Genomic DNA, 22,490 nt, shown 5'->3' with positions numbered 1-22,490 from the left:
TCCCCTAAAGGAGACGGTGTACAGCACAGCTGTGGGGGGCTTCCCCTGTACGCATGGCCTTAGAAAAGTAAGTCTGATCAGGACCACTCAGATATAACGTAGCTTGATTTCTGATGATGTTTTGTGCATTCTGCAGGATTCTCGCCGTGTGCCACGGCGTGATGTACAAGCAGCTGGCAGCCTGGATGCGGCACGGATTACTGCGGACCAAAGCGAAGTTTTTTGTGAGCAGGGGCCGAGTGCTGGAGAGGACTGCTGCCAACCAGGAGGAGGAGGAGGAGGACCTGGGCTGGGAGGTTTGAGCGGGAACAGCTCAGAGAACTACAGGACCTGGTGAGAACACAAAGACCCCCCCCCCCTCACTCCAACACTGACAAGAGCTCAATGCTGAGTGATGGATTATGTCCTGTGCTGTGTTACAGAGGCTGATCGAGGAGGAGAACATGTTGGCGCCGTCTCTCCAGCAGTTCTCCCTGCGGACAGAGATGCTGCCCTCTTACATTCCATCAGGGTGGCTGAAGATCCGCTTCGTGGAAGAGTCCGTCCAGATGTTTGAAAACCACAACCACAGCCCATCTAGAGCCGGTGGTCTACAGCGCTCTGATCTGAAGTGAAGTCTTGTGCCTATAATTTTGTCTTTTTATGACACGTGGTTTGTGTTTGTTGTACTTCAGGCTCGATACTGAAGCACCAGGAGGACATGTTCGCCGCCGAGCTGCACAGGCTCAAACAGCAGCCTCTGTTCAGCCTGGTGGACTTTGAAAATCTGATCGATCGCATTAGGAGCACAGTTGGAGAGGTGAGCTAATATTATTATGCTGTTACTCTCTTCCTTCAACCAGAAACCATAAAAGTTAGCCTTCTACACTTAATAAATTAAAATGTCACAATCTGTTCTGACCCCAGCATCTCTGGACGTTGATGGTGGAGGAATCAGATCTGCTCGAGCAGCTCAGGTTTGTATTAATTACTCTCCGGTTCTGGTATTATTAATCACCGCGCTGACATTTGTAGTCCTTTTCAGATATCAAGGACTCTACTTGCTGGGTCGTGGCGAACTCTACCAGGTTTTTTATCGACTTGCACAGCAACATGCTGAAGACGCCCCCAACAGCCGTCACGAGCACGGTAAATAAGATCGTGAATCGCTTTTCTCTGAGTCTTTTAAGAGTTACAGAATAAATTCCCACTTGCAAACAACTGGAAACCGCAACAGGATGTAACTGTCCAGTAAAATGTAATGCTTTAAAACTCCAACAAATGAACCGGCTGAGGTATTGGTAGACCAGAGAGTTAGTGTTTTTGTCAGTGGAGTGGCATTAGTTTCTGGTTAAAGCAAAGAGGATCTTACTCCTTAACAGAAAGAAGTATGTAGGACCTTTCAGTAATGTTGCTGGACACTTAAAATAAACAAATCTAACACAGTGCAAGGTTTTGCAGCTGCAGAGCTCTCGCTCAGAATTGTTTATCACAGAAACTGGGAAAATAGAGTAAAGGTACAAAAATACAGTGACACTAAAGTCAATTCCTCGTCGCCTGGCATCCGTTGTGTTGTTTGCAGGTGCCTCGCAGCAGCAGATATCATCCTGCAGCAGCATTTTTTAACTTTAGTAAGCGTGTTGCCTCGGGACCCGTCGTCACAAGAAGAGCTGTGTATGTTTTAACGTGTGTGATTCTCGTCCTCGATGTGAACGTGGGCCTTTCAGCAGGCGGCTCAAAGGTGCTCTGGACGACGACAACCGCTGCCTCTGCTGCACCCACTGTCGACTACCAGGGCAAAGACAGCAAAGGTGTGCTGACCACAGCTTTCTGTAGAAGTGACTGAAGTGATTGTAGTCTTTTATTTGGTTCTTTAGTGCCATCTTGTGGATTTCTGATGAATGTTACACAGTTGATATTCTGTGGTTGAAGCTTATTCCGCCGTTCTTACAGAGGCGACAGGCCCCAGAGATGGAGCCACTCCTCCACAAGACACCTCCCCTCGTGAGATCCCTCCCACGGGTTGGGGCTGCTCGGCCTCATCTACAAGGTCCCAGTGGCCGCTGCACACCTCTTCACTCCTGCTATCTTGGAGAAGTGTGTACTTCCTGGCTCCTTATAGGTGTAAGGGTATCTGATGGCTGTTTAGTCCACCTGCTGAGCCTCCTGTTTGTCTGCCCTAGGTACAACGTCGTGTTCAGGTACCTACTGAGTGTACGGCGGGTGCAGTCGCAGCTGCAGCACTGCTGGGCTCTACAGATGCAGAGGAAACACTCAAGTCCAGCCAGACAGACGCTGTGAAATGGAGGCTACGCAACCACATGGCCTCCTGATCGACAACCTGCAGTATTACTACAGGTAATAATACAGTGACATGGTGGTTCCACCTGGGGGACTCGTGGATGATTATACACTAAAGAGAACATAATCCACACAGAGATCTCTAAATCCTAAAACTTTTATATTGTTATAAACAGAAATATGAAATACTGGATATAATCTAGATAATGTTAATCAACTTTAAACTTTCAGTTTGAAGTGTGACGTGGGACTATAAAATAAAGCGAGAAGACAGAATCTAATAATAAAACATTGTTTATCTTATTAAAGATGCACATATGAACTTTAAATTTAACTTGTCACCAATTTTATTAGTTTTATTTTTGTATTGATTATCTTTCTTAAGTTTGATCATGATGATATTACTGCAGCTGAAGATTTGTGTGACTGTTATTGAGTGTTACCGAAGGACTTCAACAAACCTGCTTCGTCTTTGCTTCTAGATTTTAAGATCAGCGGCACTTCTGCATCCACTAATGGTTAAATGTGAAAGTAGAAATCAGCGTGCGCACGTGAACAATTTACGCAGCTTTATAAATCATGCGTATGATTGGAGCGTTGCATCAGCTGAGCTGTTCTCCTGCCGTTTGCCTCTAGGTGGATGTGCTGGAGTCGCAGTTCTCTCAGCTGCTTCAGCAGATCAACTCCACCGAGACTTCGAGAGCATCCGACTGGCCCACGACCATTTCCCAGCAACCGGCTCGCTCAGTCTTCATCCTCCTGAAGCCGGTACGAAGCGCTGGAACTTATCTGCTGCTGAATTTCTTTTTTTCAGGCCCATTAATAAACGCTTCTGTCCTCAGGTGTTCCACTGCCTGAACGAGATCCTCGAGCTGTGTCATAACTTCTGCTCGCTGGTCAGTCAGAGCGTGGCGTCGCTGGACGAGAGGGGGACTGCTCAGCTGGACATCCTGGTCAAGGTAGAGGCTCACTCTATCTGTCCATCTAACGCTGGCAAATGTAAAGTTCATTCATACGAGCACGTTCAAATTTCAGGGCTTCAGACGGCAGTCCTCCTTACTGTTTAAATCCTTTCGAGCGTGAGGAACCATCAGATCAACTCCGATCTGGCTCAGCTGTTACTCGCGACTGGACTACAAACAAATACTACACGCAGGCTGGAGGCACCCTGGGCAGGTAGGACGCACAAAACCACCTTCAAATGTAAATACTAATGCACGAATCAAACCGAGGTCAGGCTTAATCCATTTAACTTTCTTTCTTTTCAGTGTTTAGACGATCACAGTGGAGTCTCTGCGCTAACTCTCACACGAACACAGAAGCTCCCATCAGTCTCGTCATGGACTGAACCAGAATACTAAAGTTAAAATGATCTTTAAAGGGTTAACGAATATCCGATCATTTTTCTCACTGACTGAGTTTTTGTTTGTGGCGCTTACAGACAATAGTTTTTCCGACTCTTAAAAACGATTCAGGGGGACTGTTTCTTGGGCAGAAAGTTGGAGCGTGGATTGTGACGGTAACCAGACAAAGCTAAAGTAAAGCTTGACTGAGCTTTACAGACTGAACCTAATTAAAAAAATTATTTATTTAATAAAGGAGCAGTTCGACATTATGGGGAAACTTCTTGCGTAGTCAGATGTAGGTCGACACCACCCTCACATACGATTGTGCCACTTTGTGCAAGAAGGTTCGATTTTAGCTATTTCCCAAAAATGTTGAACTATAAAGTACTCAAGTTGCGTTTCCATGGTAACGTATTAAAAAAGGTCAAACTTATTCAAACCGACTTCCCTGAAAATAACAGTTCAAACAAGTCAGCCTGCTTTATGAAACAAACTTTAGGAACACAACAAGTTCTGGAAGCAGAATCAGAGAGAAAATGTTGTTGTGGTTTGGGTGGTTCCGACTCATAACTCATCATGTCGTTTACAAACTGTAAATATTCAAACTTGTACCATGAATAAACGAAAACCGTAAAATGAAACAAGGGCACAATTTTATACCATTAAAAACAGACAGGATAAAGTATATACAGCAGAGGCATGCAACAGAACTAATGCTCAACATTTAACATGTTTCCGCGCGCGTGGAGTCGGATTATGAGGACGAGTAGTCGTGGCGGTACTGAGGCTTGCTGTGGAAAGCGAGGCGCTCCCCGCGATGAGCTCTGCATGAGCCACTCGGGAGACACCAGCGGCACTTCCTGCGATGTCGCGTTCTTCTCCACCAGTGGCGGACAGGCGAGGTCTGTCACCACCACGTCGTACTTGCCGGCAGGAATGTCTGCAGGTGGAGGGAGGAACAGAGTGTCAACAGCACGTCGTTACTTCATCAGTGTGCACGTGGAGGAGGCGGTCTGTACCTGAACTGTCCTTATCTGCCTGGAAATGTCGGACGGAGGAACCCGCCCATGTGACAGCTGCGCCAAAGCTCCACCGGTTTCTCGAACACCAGAAGGACCCGCAGAGCCTGAACGGCTGCAGCGTGGATGCCTGATGAGGACAAAAATATGGATTAAAACAAAGCGTGGGTGGAAAATGAAGGAAGCCAACAGAAGAGCCAAAAAACTGAGTCAGTCTCCATAAGTCCCCAGTTCACAGCAGAAATAAACATGTTGACAGTCTGGTTTAGACACTTTCTCACATCAGCTCCACGTTTTTAGTCGTGAGTTGAGCGGAGCCGACCACACTGACCTTCACACTGCGGCTGCAGTCGAATAGTCACCTTTAGGAAGTGAAAGTTGAGGAAAGGAGCTAAGTGCTTCCTTTATGTCTCGGGACCATCCTTTACCAAAGGAAAGGAGGTGATGCCGTCCCACAATTTAAAAAAAAAACAACAATGGAGAGTATGTAGGAAGTACTCAGATGAAGCGTTTTGTAGTCCATCTTCTGGACTTCGTAGTTCATAACATCCACCGTCACATCAGGGCATAGTCAGTTTAAGTGCTCTCATCTTCTCCTAACACCTTATGTCCCCTCCTTACATCTTTCCTTGACCTCGTGACATTTCCATCGATGTCAAGGAAAAGTGGTTAGGAAAGGACTAGGAGGTAATGTTTTTTGAGTTTGACAAACCCTGGCTCTTTTAAAATGCAGGTCCGGTGGTCACGAGCACCTCTGCAACATTAGATAACTTTAAAAAAATATTTGAGCACATTCACAAATAAAGATATTTAAAATGTTTTTACAAATATGTTTTAAAAAGATGTGAATGACATGATGTCCATAGTTAAGTGGTTATTGTTTCTTTCCGTTAAATAGTTTTGTCATGTGCAGGCCATGCAACTGAGAATGCAAGCTATGAATCAGATGGGATTTAGGATTTGCCATGTCTAGCAAGTCACCCTAAAATTGACTAGAATGCAGGAAATTGCATCTAAGAAATACAAAATTATCTGGGGGAGGACCCCAGACCCCCCTGCTGGAAAATATGTCACATAAATGAAAAATTTCACCATCCCCCCTGGTTTCATTTTACAACTCGACTACTGGCGACGACTCACTGATCAAAACAAGCGTTTATCTTTGATCTGTGCGTGAGCAGCGATCGTAAATTAACAGGTCAGAAATGTCCTGATCTCTTCTGAAAAGCGTCTGTGAAGTAAAACAGATTATTAGAAACGCCTGAACAGATCGTCCTGTGGGCTGCTGTAGGTGGTTTGTGGCTGAATAACAGTGACAGCGTGTTCAGTGTGTTAACCTTCTGCTGTGTGGTCTCTGTCAGCAAAGTTATCTAATGTTGCAGAGGTGCTCAGTGACCACCGGACCTGCATTTTAAAGAGCCAGGGTTTTGTCAAACAGTCAAAAAACATTACCTCCTAAGTCCTTTCCTAACCACTTTTCCTTGACATCGATGGAAAATGTCACAAGGTCAAGGAAAGATGTAAAGGAGAGGACATAAGGTGTTAGGAGAAGATGAGAGCACTTAAACTAGACTATGCCATGATGTGACGGTTGATGTTATTGAACTACGAAGTCCAGAAGATGGACTACAAAACGCTTCATCTGAGATACTTCCTACATACTCTCCATGTTGTTTGCATCACACTGTTTTTTGTGGGACAGCATCACCTCCTTTCCTTTGGTAAAGGATGGTCCGGAGACAATAAAGGAAGCACTTGAGCTCCTTTCCTCAACATTTCACTTCCTAAAGGTGACTATTCGACTGCAGCCGCAGTGTGAAGGTCAGTGTGGTCGGCTCCTGACTCAACTCACGACTAAAAACGTGGAGCTGATGTGAGGAAAGTGTCTAAACCAGACTGTCAACATGTTTATTTCTGCTGTGAACATGGGGACTTATGGAGACTGACTCAGTTTTTGGCTCTTCGTGTTGGCTTCCTTCATTTTCCACCCACGCTTTGTTTTAATCCATATTTTTGTCCTCATCAGGCATCCACGCTGCAGCCCGTTCAAGGCTCTGCGGGTCCTTCTGGTGTTCGAGAAACCGGTGGAGCTTTGGGCGCAGCTGATCACCATGGGCGGAGGTTCCTCCGTCCGACATTTCCAGGCAGATAAGGACAGTTCAGGTACAGACCGCCTCCTCCACGTGCACACTGATGAAGTAACGACGTGCTGTTGACACTCTGTTCCTCCCTCCACCTGCAGACATTCCTGCCGGCAAGTACGACGTGGTGGTGACAGACCTCGCCTGTCCGCCACTGGTGGAGAAGAACGCGACATCGCAGGAAGTGCCGCTGGTGTCTCCCGAGTGGCTCATGCAGAGCGTCATCCGCGGGGAGCGCCTCGCTTTCCACAGCAAGCCTCAGTACCGCCACGACTACTCGTCCTCATAATCCGACTCCACGCGCGCGGAAACATGTTAAATGTTGAGCATTAGTTCTGTTGCATGCCTCTGCTGTATATAACTTTATCCTGTCTGTTTTTAATGGGATAATAAATTGTGACCCTTGTTTCATTTTAACGGATTTTCAGTTTATTCATGGTACAAGTTTGAATATTTACAGTTTGTACAACGACATGATGAGTTATGAGTCGGACCACCCAAACATTTTCTCTCTGAGTTCTGCTTCCAGAACTTGTTTGTGTCCTAAAGTTTGTTTCATAAAGCAGGCTGACTTGTTTTTTGAACTGTTATTTTCAGGGAAGTCGGTTTTGAATAAGTTTGACCTTTTTTAATACGTTACCATGGAAACGCAACTTGAGTACTTTATAGTTCAACATTTTTGGGAAATATGCTAAAATCGACCTTCTTGCACAAAGTCGGCACCGATCGTATGTGAGGGTGGTGTCGACCTACATCTGACTACGCAAGAAAGTTTCCCCATAATGTCGAACTGCTCCTTTAATTAAATAAATCATTTTTTTAAATTATGGTTCAGTCTGTAAAGCTCAGTCAAGCTTTACTTTAGCTTTGTCTGGTTACCGTTCACAATCCACACTCAACTTTCTGCCAAAGAAACAGTCCCCCTGAAATCTGTTTTAAGAGTCGGAAAAACTATTGTCTGTAAGCGCCACAAACAAAATGAAAATGGAAAATGATCGGATTATTTTGGTGGACTAACCCTTTAAAGATCATTTTAACTTTAGTATTCTGGTTCAGTCACATGACGAGACTGATGGGAGCTTCTCGTGTTCAGTGTGAGAGTTAGCAGAGAATCCACTGTGATCGTCTTAAACACTGAAAAGAAAGAAATGTAAATGGATTAAGCGCTGACCTCGGTTTGATTCGTGCATTAGTATTTACATTTGAAGGTGGTTTTGTGCGTCCTACCTGCCCAGGGTGCCTCCAGCCTGCGTGTAGTATTTGTTGTAGTCCAGTCGCAGTAACAGCTGAGCCAGATCGGAGTTGATCTGATGGTTCCTCACGCTCGAAAGGATTTTAAACAGTAAGGAGGACTGCCGTCTGAAGCCCTGAAATTTGAACGTGCTCGTATGAATGAACTTTACATTTGCCAGCGTTAGATGGACAGATAGACATGAGCGGCTCTACCTTGACCAGGATGTCCAGCTGAGCAGTCCCCCTCTCGTCCAGCGACGCCACGCTCTGACTGACCAGCGAGCAGAAGTTATGACACAGCTCGAGGATCTCGTTCAGGCAGTGGAACACCTGAGGACAGAAGCGTTTATTAAATGAGCCTGAAAAAAAGAAATTCAGCAGCAGATAAAGGTTCCAGCGCTTCGTACCGGCTTCAGGAGGATGAAGGACTGAGCGAGCAGGTTGCTGAGGAAATGGTCGTGGGCCAGTCGGATGCTCTCGAAGTCTCGGGTGGAGTTGATCTGCTGAAGCAGCTGAGAGAACTGCGACTCCAGCACATCCACCTAGAGGCAAACGGCAGGAGAACAGCTCAGCTGATGCAACGCTCCAATCATACGCATGATTTATAAAGCTGCGTAAATTGTTCACGTGCGCACGCATGATTTCTACTTTCACATTTAACCATTAGTGGATGCAGAAGTGCCGCTGATCTTAAAATCTAGAAGCAAAGACGAAGCAGGTTTGTTGAAGTCCTTCGGTAACACTCAATAACAGTCACACAAATCTTCAGCTGCAGTAATATCATCATGATCAAATACAAAAATAAAACTAATAAAATTGGTTAAATTTAAAGTTAAATTTAAAGTTCATATGTGCATCTTTAATAAGATAAACAAATGTTTTATTATTAGATTCTGTCTCTCGCTTTATTTTATAGTCCCACGTCACACTTCAAACTGAAAGTTTAAAGTTTGATTAAACATTATCTAGATTATTATCCAGTATTTCATATTTCTGTTTATAAGGATTTAGAGATCTCTGTGTGGATTATGTTCTCTTTAGTGTATAATCATCCACGAGTCCCCCAGGTGGAACCACCATGTCACTGTATTATTACCTGTAAGTAATACTGCAGGTTGTCGATCAGGAAGGCCATGTGGTTGCGTAGCCTCCATTTCACAGCGTCTGTCTGGCTGGACTTGAGGTGTTTCCTCTGCATCTGTAGAGCCCAGCAGTGCTGCAGCTGCGACTGCACCCGCCGTACACTCAGTAGGTACCTGAACACGACGTTGTACCTGAGGGCAGACAAACAGGAGGCTCAGCAGGTGGACTAAACAGGCCATCAGATACACATTACACCTATAAGGAGCCAGAGAAGTACACACTTTTCCAAGATAGCAGGAGTGAAGAGGATGTGCAGCGGCCACTGGACCTTGTAGATGAGGCCGAGAGCCGCCCAACCCGTGGGAGGGATCTCACGAGGGGAGGTGTCTTGTGGAGGAGTGGCTCCATCTCTGGGGCCTGTCGCCTCTGTAAGAACAGGCGGAATAAGCTTCAACCACAGAATCTGTCAACTGTGTAACATTCATCAGAAATCCACAAGATGGCACTAAAGACCAAATAAAAGAGAGAATCATCTCAGTAGAAAAGGTTTCTGTTTGTGTTCACATCACTTCAGTCACTTCGACAGAAAGCTGTGGTCAGCACACCTTTGCTGTCTTTGCCCTGGTAGTCAACAGTGAGGTGCAGCAGAGGCAGCAGGTTGTCGTCGTCCAGGAGCACCTTGTGAGCCGCCTGCTGAAAGGCCACGTTCACATCTGAGGACGAGAAATCACACGACGTTAAAACATACACAGCTCTTCTTGTGACGACGGGTCCCGAAGGCAAACACGCTTACTAAAGTTAAAAACTGCTGCTGCAGGATGATATCTGCTGCTGCGAGGCACCTGCAAACAACAACCGGATGCCAGGCGACGAAGGAAATCTGACTTTAGTGTCACTGTATTTTTGTACCTTGACTCCATTTTCCCATGTTTCTGTGAATAACAATTCTTGAGCGAGAGCTCTGCAGCTGCAAAACCTTCAGGGCAACTGTGCACGTCCGTCCACTAAAAGTGCCTGTTTAGATTGTTATTATAAGTGTCCAGCAACATTACTGAAAGGATCCTACACATCTATCTTTCTGTTAAGGAGTAAGATCCTCTTTGCTTTAACCAGAAACTAATGCCACTCCACTGACAAAAACACTAACTCTCTAGTCTACCAATACCTCAGCCGGTTCATTTGTTGGAGTTTTAAAGCATTACATTTTACTGGACAGTTACATCCTGTTGCGGTTGCCAGTTGTTGCAAGTGGGAATTTATTCTGTAACTCTTAAAAGACTCAGAGAAAAGCGACTTCAGCGATCTTTATTTACCGTGCTCGGTGACGGCTGTTGGGGGCGTCTTCAGCATGTGCTGTGCAAGGTCGATAAAAACCTGGTAGAGTTCGCCACGACCCAGCAAGTAGAAGTCCTTGATAATCTGAAAAGGACGTACAAATGTCAGCGCCGGTGATTAATAATCCAGAACCGGAAGAGTAATTAATACAAACCTTGAGCTGCTCGAGCAGATCTGATTCCTCCACCATCAACGTCCAGAGATGCTAGGAGTCAGAAAGATTGTGACATTTTAATTTATTAAGTGTAGAAGGCTAACTTTTATGGTTTCTGGTTGAAGGAAGAGAGTAACAGCATAATAATATTAGCTCACCTCTGCCACTGTGCTCCTAATGCGATCGATCAGATTTTCAAAGTCCACCAGGCTGAACAGAGGCTGCTGTTTGAGCCTGTGCAGCTCGGCGGCGAACATGTCCTCCTGGTGCTTCAGTATTGAGCCTGAAGATCAACAAAACAAAACCACGTGTCATAAAAAGACAAAAATTAGAGCACAAGACTTCACTTCAGATCAGAGCGCTGTAGACCACCGGCTCTAGATGGGCTGTGGTTGTGGTTTTCAAACATCTGGACGGACTCTCCCACGAAGAGGATCTTCTCAGCCACCCTGATGGGAATGTAAGAGGGCAGCATCTCTGTCCGCAGGGAGAACTGCTGCAGAGACGGCGCCAACATGTTCTCCTCCTCGATCAGCCTCTGTAACACAGCACAGGACATAATCCATCACTCAAGCATTGAGCTCTTGTACAGTGTTGGATGGAGGGGGGGGGTCTTTGTGTTCTCACCAGGTCCTGTAGTTCTCTGAGCTGTTTCCCGCTCAAACCTCCCAGCCCCAGGTCCTCCTCCTCCTCCTCCTGGTTGGCAGCAGCTCCTCCAGCACTCGGCCCCTGCTTCACAAAAAACTCCTCGCTTTGGTCCAGTAGTAATCCATGCAGCATCCAGGCTGCCAGCTGCTTGTACATCACGCCGTGGCACACGGCGAGAATCCTGCAGAATGCACAAAACATCATCAGAAATCAAGCCTACGTTATATTCTGAGTGGTCCTGATCAGACTTACTTTTCTAAGGCCATGCGTACAGGGGGAAGCCCCCCACAGCTGTGCTTGTACACCGTCTCCAGGATCTGACAGCCGTGGATCTGAAACATCACACACGAGACATAAAGCGTACACAGCTGTTAGATGTGTTTTCTTCTTGGAGCTCTCGCTTTTTCCGTCATGTTTCAGGCTCTTAAATAAAATGTGAATGATTGTGTGTCTCTGTTAATGACCTTCATGCACTTAATCAGAACAAGTAACTGACACATCGTGGCATCTTACTGCTGCTTACCAACTATGGAGAAATGTGTGTTCATGGGTATCTTGTGTTTATTCAGCTACTGTGGTTATAAAGGTGGAACGGCATGCAACAAGAGCAGGAGGATGTTGCAGTTACACACAAACCTGACATATTTCTGCTAAAGTGAAGGTAGAACTGTTGTAATCGCTGTCAGTTAAACAATTTCTCCTTTCTTAAACGTGTGCAACATTGGCAGCACTCTGAACCTACATTTCCCTGGTAAACTACTTCACAGGCAGTCCTTACCTTCTGTGATTTTATAGTCTCCACCACCACCATCACAGAAGGAAACAGCAACTGGAACTGGAACAAAAGGTTCAGCGTTAGACGAACAGATGTTGTTTGACTGTAGACTTTCCTCTGTGAGGGTCTGTACCTGATCGAGCTTGTAATTCACATGAGATATTGTCAGATGTGGATCTCCGAGGAACTGAAACACACACACACACGCACACACACACACACAGGTTACACACAAGTTAAATGAGCATCCTGTAGCATGCTTCAGCATTTATTCCTGTTGGCAGAGTCATCATTTTACCTCTTGTTCGAGGTCCAGCAGGGCCTGTCTGTACGGCTGCAGCACTGAGTCCAGACCTGTGCAGAAAGCCCGCAAGTAAATCCCATGAAGTCCTGTCTGGTTGGGCTGGTTTGTGTGATGCTCCTGAAGAACAAATCGTCTTAGATTGGTACTTTTTAAACAAACTAAACATCTTTATATCTTTATATCTTCCTGAGTAAATAAGTATCTTCACTCACTTGCTGATGCACGTGGCCGGTGTGTTGTTCTATGAACTCTGTGAAGCGTATGTAATCTGAGCCCAGCTTGGAGAGCCGGTTTAAGACACTGGTCTCACTGGGGTGAAGGAAAGGCAGATCCTGGGACACCTGTGGGTGAAACAAAGGGGCTTATGTTCATGTACCTCTGACACACGAAGGTTGCTGCAGTGCACACGAACCCCTTCCTTCTGCCTGTAGACTAGTCAAGTTAAAGTGAAATGTATCAGTTTGTACGTTTGTATACAAACAGTGTATTCTCCACACTTTCACTAAGTCTTATAAACGTTTGGGATAAAGTGTGAGTGGATGTCTGCCTGTAGATAAACGATGCACAGGTTGGGTATGTTTGACAATGTGTAGCTCTATATGTGACTATATATAGATAGATATAATATATATATATATATATATAATATAAATTCTAATCTAAATGCTAAATCTAAATGTAAATATAAATCTAAATCAATCTAAATTAAATGTTAAATATAAATATAAATAAAAATGTTAAATCTAAATGTTAAAATAAATCTAAATTTAAATTATAATATAAATGTTAAATATAAATCTAAATCTAAAAATGTTGAATCTAAATGTTTTCGGGTGAAACTAAATATTTAGCTAAAATGCAAATTCAAATGCCGGTAACTGGAAGTGCCAAAATAAAAGCTTGAGGAGGTCAGAGCATGTTTATAGTGGCAAATAACGAATAAAACCCATCTTATCCGGGGAAATGGACTCTTGGACATGGATTATCGAAAATGGCCCAGAAGTGCATTTCAGCTTTCGGTGAAGTGGCCGAATAGTGGCCTGACGCAATTGATGCAATGCAATTTCTTTCAAGAACAAATTAACAGTGATTAAAACAACATGGGCTTTCTAACAGTATAAATGAAATAATAACTAATACGAATTACTATATCTACTGGAATATTTGAAGGATATAAATAAACATTACTTTCTTTGAAAAAACATGTCTACAAATTTATTCTAGGCTATTTATGCAATGGTAAAAAAAAAAAAAAAATGAAAAATTTAACAACCGCATTTTATTTTCGGTTTCGGTATTCGGCCAACCATTTAATTTTTATTCGGTTTCGGCCGAAAATTTTCATACGGTGCATCCCTAATGATATATATATATATATATATATATAGATATATATGCATAAATATAGATATATATAGAGAGAGATATGTGTATCTATAGACATTTGGATAAAGGATAGTGCAGAATAAATATGGACAATAACAATGCACATTTTCTTCCTGTACAGAGTTTATGCATATTTTATTTTATATATTTTTGCATGGATAGAAGTTTAATGTACTTCCTGCCCTTAGACTTTAAATCTATTTAAACTGTAGTTACTTTAAACTTATCCACCTCATGCCTTTTTCTATGTATGGTGCACCAAAACTCTCTGTCTCTCTTTCTCTCTAATGCATGTTACTAACTAAACTTCTTCCCTGAGGTTTCTGTGCTCTCTCATCCAGCAGGTTCTCGTGGATCGTGGCTGCTGCTGTGGTCCTGCATGACGTCCACTACATATATTACATTACATTACATTACATTGCATTTAGCAGACGCTTTTATCCAAAGCGACTTACAGAGGAGGACATAAGAGGACATAAGCTGAGATATTACTACTGTCATTATTGTTACCATATCTCCATTACAGCTTATAGTTAGTTTATGATTTGCTGCTGCTGTGCATCTGTGTCTCTATCACAGGCTCCACTGCTACTGTGGTCATTTCATCATTCATTGTAATTCATTGTCATTTTATCATTCATGGTAATTCATTGCCATTTTGTCAGTCATTGTAATTGTATAATATGTTTGTGTTTATTTGTACAGATTGTAAAGCCTTCCGAGGCAAATATACTTTGTGACTTTGGGCTATACAAATAAAATTTGATTTGATTTGACCAATGTTGTGTTTGTAATACTTGTAACTTGTAACTGCAACACAAGAATAAGTACAAGTGATGCATTCACCCATAGGCTCTTCTACCTTCTGCATGTATCTACATTAAAAACCAAGTTCTTGATGCTAAGACTCACTTCAAAGGTTTGTTCGTTATATTATTATGTTATGAAGTGAGCAGTGACTCTAAAAAGACACGCTGAAGCTAACATGTCAGAGGCGCGTTTCAGTTTTACCTGCAACCCTGTTCGTTTGTTCCAGGTGAAGATCGTGCCCGGGTATCCGCTCAACGCCAGCAACAGCTCGTGGATCATTTTAATTCACCTTGAATTCATTAAAATAATAATAATATTATTATTATTAGCGGTTAGCTTCCTGCTCACGCACCAAAACAAACCGCCACCCGAGCGCTTGTGTGTCGCGAGACGGGACGGGACATGGACGAGAGGTGTTTCGGTTTAACGAGTGACCGTGTTAACTGGAGACAGTTGTCGTAGCTGTTGAAACAAAAAAAGACAATACTCCCGCTGTCAAACTGAGACACTAGAAGCTAATCAGGGATGTTTTGACATTTGTTGTCTTCCTCTTATCAACACCTATTGTCGCTACGTCAACCACGGATGTATTCGGCTCTAACGGTCGCCACAGTGAACACGGTCACTCGTTAAACCGTAACACCTAGCCGCTAGCCGACATTACTTTTTTTTCCTTCTTTTTTTTTTTTAAAGGGTAAATGACGTATTCGCTTATCGTTTACTTTATTTAAAAAGCGTCACATACTTTATCACGCACGTTATTTTGGGGGTTTCGCGTTGCTAACATACGACAATAAAGCAGTATTTGTTGCTTTTAATACTTAAAAAATAAAATAATAAAGCTAAATAAGTTAGCGTACTACTAGGGATTCTGGGAATTGTAGACGAGGTGTTACGGTTTAACGAGTGACCGTGTTAACTGGAGACAGTTGTCGTAGCTGTTGAAACAAAAAAAGACAATACTCCCGCTGTCAAACTGAGACACTAGGAGCTAATCGGGGGTGTTTTGACATTTGTTGTCTTCCTCTTATCAACACCTATTGTCGCTACGTCAACCACGGATGTATTCGGCTCTAACGGTCGCCACAGTGAACACGGTCACTCGTTAAACCGTAACACCTAGCCGCTAGCCGACATTACTTTTTTTTTCTTTAAGGGTAAATGACGTATTCGCTTATCGTTTACTTTATTTAAAAAGCGTCACATACTTTATCACGCACGTTATTTTTGGGGTTTCGCGTTGCTAACATACGACAATAAAGCAGTATTTGTTGCTTTTAATACTTAAAAAAAAAAAAAAAGCTAAATAAGTTAGCGTACTACTAGGGATTCTGGGAATTGTAGTCCCCCCCCCGCGAGCAGCGGCGTCAGTCTTGCGTCATCATTCGGTCATGTAGCTAGCTAGCAACACCTCGCAGCGGAGAGAGAGAGAGAGAGAGCTTGGTATGTCGTAGTTACTAATTAAAATTATTACTAACCCACGAGTGTACGAGCTGTGGGTGTCACGTTGATTTCATTAATATAAGATGATGTTAATTATTAGCGCGGGTTTGTTTGTTTTTTAATTGGGAGCTGTTGTGACTCGGCTAGCACAAGTTAACGTTAGTTACCCTGGAGAACATGAACTAGTTAGGTCAACTAGACACACAGCTGGTTATGTTAAGTGCTGGTTTAATCACTAACTCTCTCTGTGTGTGTGTGTGTAATGTTTGTTGTTGCAGGGATGGCGGGGGAGAAGAGCGGAGAGGACTTAGTTTCTGAATACCTGGATCAGAACCCGGAGCTGGCCCAGTGGGTCGACACTTTCAGGGGCTATTGTGAGACCAACAAGCAGTGGTTTGCTCGGAGAGAGTTCATACTGAGGAACATGGAGGCTTTCCCCACCGTGGAGCCGGGAGTAGTGCCCAGCAGCGGCAGCAGCAGTCTGGACAGGCTGCTCTCTCTGTCCATGGTGTGGGCCAATCACGTTTTCCTCGGCTGCAGGTAAGATACACACTGACCGACAGAGAGATCAACACCTGCAGATGGTGAGCTGTCTCTGTTCTCCTTCTTCAGCTATCCACAAGCCGTGATGGACAAGATCAAGGAGATGGGCGAGGGGATCGTTGTGGAGGACGCTCCGGTCCACAGGACCACAGTGGACGGAGTCATGGCCAAAGGAAAGCGCGGCGCCACAACTGGTAATACAATGCATGTTTATGTAATGCGGCTGGTGTGTGATGCTGTTGAACTAACCAGGAGCCGCTGTGAGCCGAAAAATGACACCATAGTGAGACAAGTGTGACAAAATACGAGAAGTACATTTCTACAGAATGTAATCCAGCACCACCACAAACTAGAGCAGAGTTGAGCAAACTCTAAAAACTGCAACAAAGACACCCACAAAATGTTGTTGACGTGTTTGCATGTTGTTTGCAAGTATTCAAATGACAAGTCCACCCAATGAACCACTTGTCCTTTTTTTATCTAAAGCGATGCCGCACACTTAAACTGTGTGTTTTTGAGCTGTGAACTAAATCATCTGACTGTGCTGTGATGAAACGCATCAGTGTAGGCTCCCAGTATGGGATTGTGATAACATTTACATTGGTTACGATGATAAACTCGGGATGCTTTTTCTCGATATAGGTAAAAAACAAACCAGTCAGTCTGCAGTTTTTTGGCTTGCACGTCAAAGTACACACCCATCTTCTACTAAAGTGTATTTCCTCTCTCTACTTACTGCTTCTCTCTCTCTCTCTCTGCTGATGTATCTCGGCCTGTTTGAGCTCCTTCACACAGAACTCAGGTTATCCCTCAATGCTGAGCAAACTGTTAATAAAAAGAGCAACACAATGTCAGTTATATGGAAGCGGTTTGGATATCTCAAAAGCAACGAGGTACAGATTAAGATGGTCTGTAAAATGTGCTGTCAGTCAGAGACGGGGAGATGCAACAAATCTTTCCCATCAGCATCCACCTCCATTATTTCGATAAATTTTAAGGCAGTGTTGCATAGCAATCCTCTGCCATTATGTCCATTAAAGCTGCTGAGCTCCGGTTACATTGGCCGTTTGCCCAGCTCCTGTTCTGGCACGACACCAGAGCTGGCAGTCCCTGCGTCTGAGCTCACAGTCTGGGCAGCCCGGCTAACAAACTAAGCGTACCCGGAGCACAAAGTTACACAGTGCAAGAGCGAAGTATGACGTACGAGCGGGAATGACAGACACCATCCGCCTGATTACAAATCAGTGTGGCATCAAAATGATTAAAATCTGTTATTTTATGGCCAGAAAGTGACGCCAGCTAAATGTTTTATTACTCTGTTTTCTGTGAGACATGACGTGCCTACGTTAGATCGTGTGAAGGACCGCTTGCATCAACACAAAGGCTCCGTAGCTTGTCTTGAAACACTGACATGTTTCAGTGCTGTTTTCTATTCCAGCAGGGTTTCAGTGTCATTACCGAACTTTTACACACCTGCGGCCGCAGTCTGTTTCCTCATTAAATGTTACTTCTTTGTGTCGTGTCATCATTTGCAGAGGGTGACGCTGACAGCTGTGTGAAGAGAGCCAAATGTGGGCCTAATGAGCTTGACAGTCGACCTGCTGGGAGGACATCTACGAGGCCCGCGGGTCAGAAATCAGGACCTCCTCCACAGGCTCCAGCAGAGCACCAGCCCTTCTTCAACCGCCTCTACAAGGCGGTGGCATGGAAGCTGGTGTCGGCGGGGGGCTTTGGACCCAACTTGGACCATTTTGAAATACTCCGTAGCTGCGTGGAGTCGTGTAAACAGACCCTGGCTTGTGTTTTTGTGCCACTGAAGGACATTGCGGGCCTGCCCGCGGGCCGCACGCAGAAGGAAGGCCACGTGTGTGAGATTCGCTGTCAGACTGTTTACATGGGGACGGGATACGGGCGTGACGAGTCCGCGTCCAAAGCCATGGCTTCCAAAGAGGCCCTAAAAGTCTTTCAGGGGCGGAAAGTGACAGTAAAGATCTGCAGGCGGAGGTACAAAGGGAAAGACGTGGAGGATTTGGTGTTGTTGGACGAGCAGCCTCGGAGTCAGGGCTTTCCTCCTGCGCTCAGCTACCCTTTTCAGGACGAGCAGCTGGAAGACGCTTCTTCATAGAGCGCAGACCTGCTGCGATGCCTGTCGAGAGCAAGTGACACTTAATTGAACGGAGCTACTGAAGAAATCCATGAGCGTGTCGGGACCAGACTGTTAAAGCAGCCGAACCATCATAACTGGACTTTAGAATCATTGAGTAACTTTGACTGTCACCATGGGTTTCCAACAACACTTTGGTATCACAGCACAGGTCACACACTGTTTAGAATATCTGGGATACATTATTATACTGTATCAATGACATTTTCAAGCGTTTTATAAAACGGCAAACAGTTTAATGAAGCGCGTTGAGTCGGAACATGTGCCATCATTTAAAAGTCAAGCAGCCGTAAACTGGCGGAAAGTTGAAATAAAGGGAGGATAAAATGCCACCTGTTTGTATTCTAGGGGACGTTTGAGATCATATCGATGCGATTATTCATCCCAACTATGTGGAAAAGATGTTTTGGCCATCACGTGGTATTAGGACTTGCGTGTATATATCCTCCCCCTTCGTTCGTTGCTGTTGTGGCGGGTGCGGTCACACCTAGTGTTTGTTCCATTTCGCTGATGACCTCTCACTTTGTTTGCTTCCATTTTTGCTCAGTTACAAGGGAAACAAAACCAACAACTGCTCTGTCTTTCTTCTGGGGTACAGATGTTTGCAGCAGGACGCAGTCGAACCTTTTTCTAAACACGACGGATTCGTCTTTAGTGTTCGCACCAGTCGAACACAAACATATTCGAAGATGTAGTATTGTATGAATGCAAACATTATTTTCATATGTCAGTTTTTTCAAGTGACTGTTGGATCTCAGATACCAACACTTGTTTTTTTTTTTCTAATCGTACCCGTTCACCGTTTGAACGCGTTCTATGGCCCACTCTTCCAAACGCTGTCGGTATGTGACCCAAGTTGTTTAACAAGAGCTCCAGTTCACTTCCAGTCAGTCCAACTCTTCATAAAACTGTCACAAAGACTCGCGTTTCCGCAATCAAAGTAACGCCACAACAAATCAACTCGAAGCGTGAGTTTTGTTCTTACGGTTTTCGGCTCGTGTTTCTCCCCAGTAACCCTTCATACTGTCCACAGACGTACTAAAGGCTTTTATTTAATTTCATTGTTTAATCTCACTGATCACAGATCTGCACTATGTTAAAAGTATTTAACAAAACACAGTTCAATTCAGCGTGTACAGTTCTGAAGTGCTGCTGTGATGTGTGATTTATTTTTTGTTTTTTTGTTCCTAGTCCTGGGTTTGAAGGTGAACAGGGTTGCATTGAAGTGTGAGTATCCACACTGTTCCATGTTACTGTATGTTTACACCAGTGGTCCTGTTTCTATATATTTTTTAAATAAACATAATTTAACCGAGTGAAGCGTGTTTGATTCTTCCACCTCTGTGTCTTCATAGCTGATAATCACCAACTTCTTCTGAGACTTAATTCTTGAAATCAATACGCTGAACTGCGTCGCCTTCTGCCTCTCATTAGCGCTAATTGGCAAGTTCACACACACTCACACAGCTGAACTGGATAGACCCGGTTCCTCATTAGAGGCGGTCAAGTAGATGCCAACAGTGTCGATCAAATAATTATAAACTCTCAGCGGTTTGGACTGGCATTCATGCTTCACCTCATCCACCCCTCACACACACACACACTCACACACGGCCTCATCATCGCAGTCGACCGGACTGCGTTCACATGACTGCACTGTGATATTTTTCACTTCATTACATTCTAATGTGGTCGATGCTTAAAATAAGCTGCTTCATGTAGCTGTGCCGAGAGGTGAGCAGAGAGAGGAGAAACAATGTAGAACCTAGAATCAGTCTGTGATTCACTGCCATGTAGTGCTGCAAGTATTCACATCTATAACTCAAAATCTTATTAAATTAAGAGTGTATTGGCATCAAATTATACTTTTGCAGAAATTATTGATGCATTAATGTCTTTACTTTAATGTTTACACACTGCCAAGTAGCTTAACCTCAAATAATTTATCATAATTTGTTAGTTCATTCTTACTTTGTGTTGATAATCTATAATCTGTGCTGTAACTGAAGCTGTCAAATAAATGTTGTGGAGTAAAAAAGTACAATATCTGCCTCTTAAACTTTCTGGTTTGATAATAGGTGTGAGCACTAGAGGGCAGCAGTGGTTATTAAGAATGAACTGCCTGGTGTTTGTTTTTGTGTGAGTATAAAATATATTAAGATATCTGATATTATAATTATACTATATCCTATTATTACTCTGTTTAAGATGAAGGGAGAAATGTAATATTACCACTATAAATCTCTTTCAATCAGGCAGTCTGATAGATACTATTACTACAAATAATAATAATTTTAATGACCACCACAGTTAAGCAGTAAGAACATTTATGTACCACAAGATCCTACACAGAAGTACTACAACAGCCCCACATGTTGCCAGAGTATCACACCCTAAATAATCAAAGTGCAGAGCAACACTGTACTACAAGTACTGCAACCTGCTGGAACGAGTGCAACAATCTGTACAAACGTGATTCTGAGTGGTATACGTTGCTGGTCTCTGTAGTACACATTGTGGTAACATGTGGTACTTCAAGGTACCTTATGGTACTTTGCTGTGTGATGTGTTTCGGTTAGCCTAATGAAACCTTGTAGTATTTTAGTACTTTATTGTACATTTTGTGGTACCTTTTTCGTAGTGTGTGCTTTGTTAATAGAACGTTTTATGGTACTCTATGTTATTTTGGTACTTTACAGAAAACAGGAGTACATCAGACCTTGTGTTTTCTTGTAGTAGTTAGTACTGCATTGTCTTGCAGCAGAATTTGACGTGACTTTGGCGTCTGGGTCAGAGCATCTCAGACAACTGCAGCTCTTGTGGGGTGTCCTTGGTCTGCACTGGTCTGTATGTCAGAAGTGGGCCAGTTTTTCCTCACTAGGACAGAGGGTGTCACTCCCTGTATAGATTGTAAAGCCCTTAGGGGCAAATGTACTTTGTAACTTTGGGATATACAAATAAAATTTAATTTGATTTGAGAAGTGGTCCAAGTAAGGAAAAGCAGTGAACTGGCCACAGCATCATGGGCGAATAATCTGCTAAGAATCGCGTCCTGCAGTTCATGTGGATGTTACTTTGACACATCCCACCTACTTAAGCATTGTTGTAGAGCATGCACACCCTGTCATGGAAACAGTGTTCCCTGATGGCAGCGACCTCAAAAATCAGGAATGGTTTAAGGGAAAACAACAATGAGTTCAAGGTGTTGACTCGACCTCCAAAATCCCCAGATCTCAATCCAATCAAGCATCTGTCAGACGTGCTGGACAAACAAGTCCAATCCATGGAGGCCTCCACCTTGAAACTTAAAGGACTTAAAGGATCTGCTGCTAACATCTTGGTGCCAGATACCACAGCACACCTACAGAGGTCTAGTGGAGTCCTATACCTCGACAGGTCAGGGTTGTTTTTGTGTCAAAAACTGGGACTTACACAAGGTGGTCATAATGTTATGACTGATCAGTGTTTACTGTATTTAATGTAGTAGTAGTAGTAGTCAGAGAGAGAGCTATGACATTCAACAAATGTCCCTGACCAGATCAAATCAGGGATGTTGGATTTATATATCTCAGCCAAGAGGCTCGCAACACAATCACTGTATTTTAAACATTTATATATTTCCTTCTTTCAGGCGCTGTAATAATAACAGTCACGTTACACACGGGTTGTATTTGTATATGAATTTATGTATTGACACACAGACCGAGCAAACTAAATTCATGTTCTGTGTCTGTCATTAATGTTCACGTGTTATAAATCAACTTCTCCGCCTTAAGCATTGTCTGGTGTTGATGCATCGAGCGATCTACACCCAACAATGTCATTC

General features: G+C 43.7%; 3 protein-coding genes across 8 annotated transcripts in view; 2 read left to right on the top strand and 1 right to left on the bottom strand.

The window, feature by feature from the left end:
- The window catches only part of tp53bp1 (tumor protein p53 binding protein, 1), a 27,984-nt gene extending 20,387 nt beyond the window's left edge, over positions 1-7,597 (top strand). For all 6 annotated transcript variants that reach the window (XM_027281107.1, XM_027281109.1, XM_027281108.1 and 3 more), the window contains 2 exons: positions 6,672-6,808; positions 6,888-7,597. In XM_027281107.1, the coding sequence (XP_027136908.1) occupies positions 6,672-6,808; positions 6,888-7,075 (325 nt within the window). In that variant the 3' untranslated portion in view covers positions 7,076-7,597. The remainder of the gene's footprint in view (positions 1-6,671; positions 6,809-6,887) is intronic.
- An 11-nt stretch (positions 7,598-7,608) lies between these two features.
- Positions 7,609-15,179, bottom strand: tubgcp4 (tubulin gamma complex component 4). The gene is made up of 18 exons (XM_010741280.3): positions 14,716-15,179; positions 12,531-12,659; positions 12,313-12,435; positions 12,148-12,201; positions 12,018-12,074; positions 11,492-11,571; positions 11,219-11,420; positions 10,964-11,129; positions 10,750-10,874; positions 10,592-10,642; positions 10,416-10,521; positions 9,708-9,815; positions 9,384-9,528; positions 9,116-9,293; positions 8,427-8,561; positions 8,233-8,349; positions 8,014-8,153; positions 7,609-7,920 (listed from the first exon to the last, which is right to left on the bottom strand). The coding sequence occupies exons 1-18, from the start codon at positions 14,791-14,793 to the stop codon at positions 7,914-7,916; spliced, it is 2,001 nt and encodes a 666-aa protein (XP_010739582.1). The 5' UTR covers positions 14,794-15,179; the 3' UTR covers positions 7,609-7,913.
- Positions 15,180-15,808: 629 nt separating this feature from the next.
- On the top strand, positions 15,809-19,862 carry cdkn2aip (CDKN2A interacting protein). The gene is made up of 4 exons (XM_010741282.3): positions 15,809-15,957; positions 16,236-16,497; positions 16,570-16,694; positions 18,036-19,862. Exons 2-4 carry the CDS (start codon positions 16,238-16,240, stop codon positions 18,623-18,625), a joined length of 975 nt encoding a protein of 324 aa, XP_010739584.2. The 5' UTR covers positions 15,809-15,957; positions 16,236-16,237; the 3' UTR covers positions 18,626-19,862.
- The last annotated feature ends 2,628 nt before the right edge of the window (positions 19,863-22,490 follow it).

This window comes from Larimichthys crocea, chromosome VIII, assembly GCF_000972845.2.
Source record: "Larimichthys crocea isolate SSNF chromosome VIII, L_crocea_2.0, whole genome shotgun sequence".
In the NCBI taxonomy this organism is placed as follows: Eukaryota; Metazoa; Chordata; class Actinopteri; family Sciaenidae; genus Larimichthys; species Larimichthys crocea.
Note: the sequence above shows the minus strand (reverse complement) of the source record. Positions and strands in the feature narration are given on the sequence as shown.